At 45.6% G+C, this 10,149-nt stretch overlaps 1 protein-coding gene across 1 annotated transcript; it reads left to right on the top strand.

Moving 5' to 3' along the window:
* The first annotated feature begins 8,375 nt into the window (after window positions 1-8,375).
* Window positions 8,376-9,770, top strand: LOC143603095 (uncharacterized). The gene is made up of 2 exons (XM_077080004.1): window positions 8,376-9,296; window positions 9,560-9,770. The coding sequence occupies exon 1, from the start codon at window positions 8,403-8,405 to the stop codon at window positions 9,273-9,275; it is 873 nt and encodes a 290-aa protein (XP_076936119.1). The 5' UTR covers window positions 8,376-8,402; the 3' UTR covers window positions 9,276-9,296; window positions 9,560-9,770.
* The last annotated feature ends 379 nt before the right edge of the window (window positions 9,771-10,149 follow it).

Raw genomic sequence — 10,149 nt, 5'->3', positions numbered from 1 at the left:
GCTCACAGCACCAAAAGCGAGAGAGGAGTTAATCCTATACCTTTCCGCAACAGATAGAGCAACCGGGGCAGTCCTGCTAGTAGAGCGAAAAGGCATCCAGATGCCAATCTATTATGTCAGTCGTATCCTAACAGACGTAGAAACCCGGTACTCTACCCTCGAAAAATTAGTCTTAGCACTTATACACGCTTCACGCAGGTTAAGACGATATTTCCAGGGTCACCCAATCACCATTCTCTCCAACTTCAAACTTGCAAACGTTCTAGGCAAACCCGAGTTATCGGGACGCCTAGCAAAATGGGCAATTGAGTTGGGGGAGTACGCGATAAAGTATAAGCCAAGACCAGCCATAAAAGGCCAGGTTTTGGCCGACTTTATTGCAGAAGTGCCTGCATCGCGGGAAAAAGAGTGCCAGGAAGAGGCTCAACCCTCTCCAGCACAAGACATCAATGATGTCTGGCGACTCTACACTGATGGAGCAGCCAGTAACGAGGGTTCAGGCGCAGGGCTGAAACTAACCAACCCAGCAGGCCAAGAATACACTTACGCTATTCGACTGGATTTTCCAAGTACGAATAACGAAGCCGAGTATGAGGCATTCTTGGCTGGGCTGAGAATTGCGCGTAAGATGGGAGTGAAACACTTGGAAGCCCACGTGGATTCCATGTTAGTAGCCAATCAAATCAACGGGACGTACACGGCCGTGAACGACACAATGGCCCTGTACCTCGCACAAGCAAAATCCCTTATGCGCGATTTCAACGACTGCAAAGTCATACACGTCAAGCGAAGTGAAAACAAATCTGCTGATGCGTTAAGCAAGCTTGCATCGTTAGCCTTCACCCACTTAGGAAAGGACATCCGCATTGAACTCCTCGAGACACCTTCGGTCCCGCACAAGGAAATTTGTGTCATCCAAACCGGCACAGAAACATGGATGACACCAATAATAAAATACCTTGCGGCAGGTACACTACCAGAGTCAAAAACACAGGCAAGAAAACTACGCTGTAAAGCACTGAATTATCAACTCATCGATGACATCCTTTACAGACGTAACTTTCTTGGCCCACTCTTAAGATGCGTGGACAACCAAGATGCTGACTACCTCCTAAGGGAAGTACACGAAGGCATCTGTGGAGTACACGCAGCTCCCCGCGCTGTTGTAGCTAAGCTAAACAACGCGGGATACTTTTGGCCGGGGATGCATACGGATGCGCTGGCATACGTCAGAAAATGCAGGTCTTGCCAGCTTTACGCACCCAACACGCACCACCCGAAGAATGAACTTGTTCTAGTCACCTCTTCATGGCCATTTCAGAAGTGGGCCATCGATGTGACAGGCCCATTTCCTACAGCAGCAGGAAATGTTCAGTTCCTAGTGGTAGCCATCGACTATTTCACCAAGTGGATAGAAGCAAAACCCTTAGCCCAAACAACCGCGAAACATATCAAAAAATTTATTTGGGAATTTATTATTTGTCGTTTTGGACTTCCACAGAATTTGGTGAGCGATAACGGCACCAACTTTGCTGACAAGAAGCTACAACAGTGGCTGAAAGAACTTCAAATCACCCACACCTTTACCTTAGTGGCACACCCGCAAGGTAATGGTGAGGTGGAAAGAGCAAATAAGAGCATCGTTGAAGGCATAAAGAAAAGACTCTTGGAACACAGATCCGGCTGGGTGGACGAGCTTCCGCACGTCCTTTGGGCAAACAGAACGCTGAAAAAGGCCAGTACGGGAGAAACCCCGTTCAGCCTCACTTATGGCACTGAAGCCATGGTCCCGGTCGAAATTGGTTTACCCTCACCAAGGGTCTTGATTCAGCCAGAAGACAATGATGCGGAAAAACGGTTAGATCTTATGCTAACCGAGGAACGCAGAGACTTAGCCGCAGTGCGTGAAGAGAACTACAAGCGACAAATGCAAAAGTACTACAACACGCGGGTAAAACTCTGCAACTTCAATGTAGGAGACTACATACTGCGTAACAACGAGGCTTCGAACCAAGAACGCCCAGGAAAGCTGGCCCCGGTCTGGGAAGGGCCATACCTTATCAAAGAAGTTCTGGGAAAGGGCGCGTACCGGCTCGAAAGGCTCGATGGCACTCCCATCCCAAGAACATGGAATGGAGCTCAATTACGCAAATGTTATATGTAGATCAATTCCAAACTTGTAAAGAAAAGGCCTTGAGCCACTTCTAATGGAAATGATTCTCCTTTCACAATGTGGTAATACCCTTACCTTTATACTTATGAACTTCCCACACTGATGTGCCGGTATTCACCGCATAAATAGGGGAAGAAGTAAGTCGTTACGTGTGGAAGGCGGCAAAACCCGCATAAACACACGGTAAAAATTTCAAGTTTTAAGGAAAACCTACACGCAGGTCAGATGTAAGTAAAGTTTAGCCATCCTTGTAAGTGCAAGTGACGGTCTTACCCGCACAATCACGAACAAGGAGGCAAAACTTCAACCTATCATCTACCACGTCCAAAGGTTAACTTATTCTGAATACTTAGAAAATTTCAAAGGAAAAGATGAGGAAAACTTCCACGCAGGTCAGATATAAGTAAAGTTAAGCCATCCTACTAAGTGTAAGTGACGGTCATACCCGCACAATCATGAAAGAGGAAGCGAAACAAACTTATAATTTGCCACGTTAAAAAGTTAACTTATCTAAGTACTAAAGAAATTGCTAAGTTAGATCAAAACATGCGTAAAATAAACAAGGCAAAGAACTAACACAATCTTTATTCCATCAAATTCAAATATTACAAAGATAGCTATACAGAAGCAAAAATCTATGCTAATGGTGGAAAGGGATCTTCAGAATCAAGCTTCAGGACCACTTCCACTTGGACCCGCTCCATCAGTAGAGCGTGGTGGTTCAAGGAAAGCTTTAAGGATAGCTAGCCCATCATCAGCAGCAGCGACTTCGTTCACCTTCTCCACCACCGGATGCGGGAAGGCGGCATACTGGTTCACTGCTTGGTCATAAACAGCTTCAGTATCCACATCATACAAAGGGAAGTTGGAATGCGGGATGCCTTTCTCAACGAACCCTAGACCAAGCAGGAAGCCGGCCTTTTCCCCATCCTCATGAGAAGCGTTGAGGGCTGCGCTCATAGCATCGTCATAAGACGTCTCTGAGAAGACCCGATGCACAACCTACAAAGAAAAAATACAAGTATCAGAACCTTTTCTATTTACAAAGAAAAGCGTAAAGACATGAAAAGCTTACCTGAGACAACGCTTCTCGAAGAAGTCATTCCTTGGCAACCAGAGCTTCTTGGAGGGCGGCTTGAGCTTGGGTACAGGCGCGTTCGGCTTCACTTTTATTAAGGTTGGCAAGCAACACTTCCTTTGCAGCAGCCTCTTCGACGCCCTTTAGCTTCCGCTCAGTGTGGTCAAGCACGCCCCTCTGGTCCAGGATCTCTTGGAGCTTCTTCGCGTCCTCCATCGCCAAGGCATCATGAACCTGTTGAAGCGCCTCTAATTTAGCTTTAAGTTCCTCATTCTCGAGGCGTAGAGGCTCAGCAATAGCTTCAGCCTTGGTGGCCATTTCAGTTGCGTTCCTAGCAGTTTCCTTAGCCAGCCGAAGCTGTTCGTTAACAGCTTGGGCAGCCTTGGAACGGGCCTCGAGACGGGCCTGAACCTCAACTTCAAGGGCCTTGAACGCCTTCTCCTTCTCGGCAGCCGCGGCGGAGAGCCTCCTATTCTCCTCCCGGACAGCCCGCGCCTGAGCCACCTCTTGAATGCGAGCTGCTTTTAACTTGTCGTTTTCACGACAAAGCAGCTCGACGCGCGGCTGCATCCGGGCCAGGAGAACCCGAAGCTCATTGGTTAGCCTACCCTCCTGGTAGCTAGCCATGGCTTCCCCCAACGCACCACTGGGAGCTGCGTGACGAGCCCAATCCACGCACTCCACAGGGGTGCGAAGGGTTGTTCCTCGGCGGATGTTCCATCGTGGAACATACACTTCATTGGAATCCGACACTGCAAAAAACAAAAAGCAGTTAGGAAAAGATGATATAAAAAAAATATATATATATATAATAATAGGCCAAGAGAACCCTACGCACCTATAGGGTCAATAACAGGCCGATAGCCGCCAAACCCGTCACCTGAACCCAAGGGAAATCCGTCCAAGAGGTCAGGTAGATGGGAAGGAGGCAGAGGTTGGCGAGAAGCCCCATGCATACCTGAAGGATCGGCCGTCGAGGCCGATGACGGAGGAGGCATGGTGAAGTCCGCCGCGTTCGCCGCTGCGGAGTCCGCAGCAAAAGTAACCGCCGGCTCGGTGAAAGATGCGGTAAAAATGGCACTCACAGCCGGCGGTGACGTCATCACAGCTGGAAGAGTCGGCTCAAAGGAGTGAGCAACTGAACCAGCGGAAGCAGGCGCAGGCGCCTGGGTCGTCGCCTCAGGTAGGCTGACCAAGCCTACCGTCATAGGCGGAGGGGTACTCTGCGCTCCACCCTGGAATGCGTCAACATCCACGCCTGCACAAAGAAGATAAGTATTAATGATGGAAGACTATGAAGTTAAAGATAAAGGAAGTTTGTACTTACGGGTTTTCTTGAGCCTGAAAGTGCGGACGGGCGGGGATGAACCCGATGGAGCCGGCCTCTTCACGCCGGTCACCATTGTCATCCTGGGCCCTCCGGAGATAACAATCGTCGCAGCCTCCGGAGCGGTGGTCTTATCACCACCGGGATTCCCCGCCACCTCTTCGCTCTCGGTCTCCGAATCAGACCGAGGCACCGGATCGGCAGTGGAGGCCACCTTCTCCTTCCCCTTTCCGCCGGCAGCCTTCTTCTTCCGCACCAACGGAGGACCATCTGCGGATTCCTCATCAGAACATACGATTAGAGGAATTCCAGCAGAGGTTTCAACATTGAGGGGTCGAGGGTTGAATAGCGCCTTACCTGGCCGCCTGGCGCTCAGGATCTAGTGGCCTAGCGGGTAGACCTCCACGAACCGATCCGCCCTTTGTTCTAGGATGGGCAACTCGTTCTCGTCTAGAGCGCGAGTACCCATCCGAGCGGGACCGTCAGCTTCCCGCGGGAAACCAAGAAGGATCTTCTGGGCCATGCTTGCGGAAACGGGAATAACATCCCCGCATGACGGGAACGTCGAGAACTATATTGTTTGAAACTCCAAGATGGAATTGGTGGTTTTAGCATAATTGATCAATATGTTGAAAACTACCAAAACCCCATGGAGAAACCACACAAGTGGGACTCAACGCTCCTGACTTGCGAGGAGGTTACAAACCTACCCGCTTCATACCCAAAGATCAAGCAGAAAAGTCGGGAATTTCTGCGTGACATCAGGAAAACCGTGGGAAGAATCCCCACGGAAAACCAAAAAACTAAAAACCCTTTTCAAAACCCCTTGCTAAGTCCAAAAGTTCACCTCACTTATTAATAATTCATGAGAAGAACATTGGACTGGGGGACTTGAAGAGGTAGGTCCCAGCAGAGCTCAGTTGGACCCGCAAGACTCACCTTGAACAGGGACGTCTGCGCAACGACCAACTGCTCCCGCAGGACCCACCATGCTCAGAGAAAACCTTACGCGCAGTACGCCAGCTGTACCCGCAGGGAAAGCCTCCCAATGGTGAAGTACCCCGCCTGTTCCCGCAGTTGCGGATACAAGCCATCAGGGAAGGCTACCCGCACTAACAGCAAGGCTACACGCACAAGGCACTAGCTACTTCAGTAGTCACATGAAGGAATGAGCAAGGCGGGAATACTCCCGCCTAAATGAGCCAGTCCGTAGGCTTCTGGAAGATCTTTTGTACTATACCTACTAAGGTATGGGCAGAACAGACGATTTGACCAGAACAGCCCATGAACCAATCACAGGGTGACAGCTCACCGACAACAGTACGAGGAGGAGCACCCTCTAGTACTGTTTGTCACTATTAGCCGCTGCCTACTCACCAACCCTTACGATGGGACGTGCGCAGCCTACAGTTGGTGGAACAGTGCGTAGCCGGCAGTAAAGGAACAATGTACAGCCGACCTTGTTACTGTCGGCCGTAGCCTATCCACCAACCAGCATGGCCTGTGCGTAGTCCACTGTTGGTGGAACATGAATACTATTCAGCCGGCTGTACCTTCTAGGAAACCTACCTTCCGCTATAAATACTCCAACACCTTGGAATGGTAAGGACATCATCTGATATCTCACTCTTATCTAGCAATCTCTTAATATACACTTATATTCAGAGCAATCTAGTCTGATTCTCACGCCGGAGGGTGGTCACAAGGAGGAACCCCCCCTTCTCAATGACGAGCTTACGGTGTCTGTTTTGCAGGTCCCCTGAAGAACAACCTTCTCGGCTGGACCTCATCCTCGTGGGAATCATTACTTAACCCCCAGATTATCCATAATCTGCCCCGGGTCACTTAGTGTTTCTTCACACAACTACCATCGAGCACCGTTTCTGCCACCCACCCACCACTACCATTGACCACCGCCACCCACCACCAACGCCAATTGTTGCCGTTGTTGCCTCCGACTAGCGCCACCGCCACCATCATCACCACCATTGCAACCACCGCTGCCCCAACCATCGCCGCCAGCAACCACCACCGCCCGCCGCTTCCACCCACCACCACCTCCATACACCGCCAACCACCACCGCCACACACGCCACAACAAACATTTGAGGGTATGTGGTTGAGACAAGAAGACAATTGGTTTTCAATGTTCTATTCTATAGTGATCTAAAATCCACATCACTAATTATAATTTGGTAGAGACAATTAAACTAACTATTTTCTAATTACGTAATTAAGCCTTTGAGTGGAAGGAGAAAGCCTTCGGAATCTTATTGACTTTCATATTAAGCCTAGAACAAACGGGTGATAAAAGAACACGATATAATCAGATACGTTTATACATTCTATGAACACTTGATATATTTACAATGTACACACGTCACCTTGTTTTAATTGATTTACACTACGTTTCAAGCAGGTCTTGATAAACTAATATAGTCGTGCATTTTTTTTTCTTCTAAACTAAAAACATAACTTAATAATAGAACTTCAATAAAGAAGAAAAAGGAAAAAACAATACCTGAACATATAACGCGGCAAAAATAAATAGTTTTTAATAAACAATTAAATCTTGTAACAAATTGTAGTCCATAAGCAAAAGCTATAATAGAAGAAAACATGCATTCACCACAATAACCATGAATGGAGATAAATCTTCCACATTGAGGAAAAGTCTGTACTTTTGCAAGCAATATCTATCCACGTAACAAAATACGTACGCGCTAACAAAAGTACCGCGGCATAATGCCTTGAACACAGATACCAACCTCTAACTGGAGATAAAACTAATGTAAAAAGATACTTAAATTCACATTAGAATATACAAAACTTGGTTTTGTGTGCACCCACAAATCCACATAGTGGGACTCAAACCAAGTACACATAAATTCGTGTGGGACTCAAACCAAGTACACATAAATTCGTTTCAAGGCATCCTTCCATAAAAGCTTCCCTCTCTTTCCTCCCTCCATCATGTCATATTCTCATTCTGTGTTCTCGAGTCTCGTTTAACAAGAAAAAAGAAAGAATTTAAGAGAATATTGATAAAAATCGTGTTTCACAGTTTTTTAAAATAAAGAAATAAAAAGGAAATAGGAGAAAAGAAAGTATATGATGCTTATTTCCTTAATTCCAAATTGGAGAGATTGGACGGAAATGATTTTTAACACATAAAATCTTTATTTTTTTTTTATTTTCATTACATTCGAACTTGGGAACACAGTAGTTAATTGCATCTTTTGCTTGCATTCCATTTCTTTTCTCTCCTTAATTCTCCTTCTCTTATTTTCTTTCGTTCATTAAACTCCGGAACATAACAAAGCATCCCAAAACTAACTATTAGAGATGCTATGATGTTTTCACAATATATGTATACTCGCCATGCTCAGATAATAAAGCTCAATTTCTTAGTAAACAATCATGGTTAACGGACGATAAACTACATTGCAATTTGTAGGTTTGCACCAATTTGTAATTTCCTTAACGAAGAGTGATAAAGCTTGTTAGTTATGAAGCTTGAGTAGAAATTGTGACATATAATGTCAGATACAGAGTATATGTAAAAGGAAAAACAAATAAAAGGCATAAAATGCTAAATTATTTGCCAACTAGCAAACTTTGTCACCTCCAATATGCACAAAAGAGGTACATGTGCCCTAACTTTTCTCTTGCTATCTCATTAAATTTCTTTTGTTACTTTCCTGAACAGCATGTTCCTCATTAAAGTAAAACAGATTAACTAAAAAAAACTAGTAAATAGTAAAAACATGCATGCACTCTATATAACCCCTTCGTCATATCACTTCATTTTGCATCCACCAAACATGGAGCCCTCTAACAAGCTTACGGCTCTTTTCTTCATCTCTATGTTCCTGGTTTCTTCAGCAAGTCCCGTCCTTGATTGTGGCCAACCAAAACCACCCTCCAAAAAACCACCTGTTGTCAAGCCACCGGTGAAACTTCCACCACTCCCTCTCCCACCAGTGAAACCACCTGTGGATCTTCCGCCACTCCCTGTACCACCGGTACTCCCTCTCCCACCAGTGAAACCACCAGTCGATCTTCCACCACTCCCAATACCACCTACACTCCCTCTCCCGCCGGTACTCCCACTCCCTCCAGTGAAACCACCAGTCGATCTCCCACCACTCCCAATACCACCTACACTTCCCCTCCCACCACTCCCAATACCACCTACACTCCCCCTCCCACCAGTACTCCCACTCCCGCCTGTGAAACCGCCAGTCGATCTCCCACCACTCCCAATACCACCTACACTCCCTCTCCCACCAATACTCCCACTCCCGCCTGTGAAACCGCCAGTTGATCTCCCACCACTCCCCCTACCACCAGTACTCCCTCTCCCACCGGTACTCAATCCACCAAGTGTCACACCACCAAAGGGAAAACCATGCCCACCAACATCTAATCCTCCAGCAACATGCCCAATCGACACTCTAAAGCTGGGAGCATGTGTGGATCTTCTTGGAGGGTTAGTCCACATTGGTTTGGGTGACCCCGTGGTTAAAAAATGCTGCCCAATTATAGCGGGACTAGCAGAGCTAGAGGCTGCAGTTTGCTTGTGCACAACTCTAAAGATTAAACTTTTGAACCTCAAAATTTATCTGCCACTCGCTCTTCAACTGCTTGTTACTTGTGGCAAGACCCCTCCTCCTGGTTACACTTGCCCCCTCTAAATTTACAAGGCCCTTACTCAGGTAACTTTCTATTTTTAGTATTTTCATTAAACCCTAACCCTAGCTCAATCTTGAATTGCTACTTTTTTTCACCAATAAAATAATTTTATAGGTTTTCATGCACATTGGGTAAACAAGTAGGCTTAATATTAATGTACAACTACACTATATATATAAAGCTAGTGTAGTGTAACTAATTGATTCATGTTTCACGTGGTTAATATTTAGAACACTCTTAAATAGTAATTATTGAGTTCTTATGAATGCATTGATCGATTTTGCAGGCTGGGTAATTAGTTGATGGATGAATCGATGAATACTTCTTGAGAGGACGTCGATTGTTAATTTGGAGTTGCTTATGGAAATTTCGCTTTAATTTGTTGAACAAAAATTTATTTAAAAAGATGATTATTGTTTGTTGGTGTGTTTAATTTTTCAATGATTATGTAAGGATTGATAGCATCATTCAATGAATCAGAGATGTTCTTTTATTAATATTTGTTATCTATTTTTCTCATATTCTTTTTATTAATCAATATTTGTTTAAATCACAAAGGGCGAGTGAAACCATCTGAACTCGGATAGTCTCATTGTTGGATTTACACATGAGACATAGTTCTTAAACTAGAGAAATTGTAGCATTACGGAAAATCCCATATTAATTTTCGGTTAAAGATGTCAACTATGAAAGTTGAAGGATCAAAAATATTTTCAAGATATGGTAGAGAAGTTAAACATTAAGGAATAGGTTCATCCCACATTGGAAGAAAAAAGAAAGTGAAGTCATTCCACATGAGTATAAATAAGAAAGGCAAATTCCTCCCAGGTTAATAAATTACAAAACTTGTGAGCTCCTTATAGGAGACGAGTTCAT

This window comes from Bidens hawaiensis, unplaced genomic scaffold, assembly GCF_021521415.1.
Source record: "Bidens hawaiensis isolate Kalapana, Puna unplaced genomic scaffold, B.hawaiensis_p1.1 tig00060662_1, whole genome shotgun sequence".
NCBI lineage: Eukaryota > Viridiplantae > Streptophyta > Magnoliopsida > Asterales > Asteraceae > Bidens > Bidens hawaiensis.
The sequence above is the reverse complement of the archived record's forward strand: the minus strand, read 5'-3'. Positions and strand labels throughout refer to the sequence as shown.

What these genes read in the sequence shown, in the direction of transcription:
- LOC143603095 (XM_077080004.1), top strand. Translation starts at nt 8,403, where the DNA reads ATGGAGCCCTCTAACAAGCTTACGGCTCTTTTCTTCATCTCTATGTTC.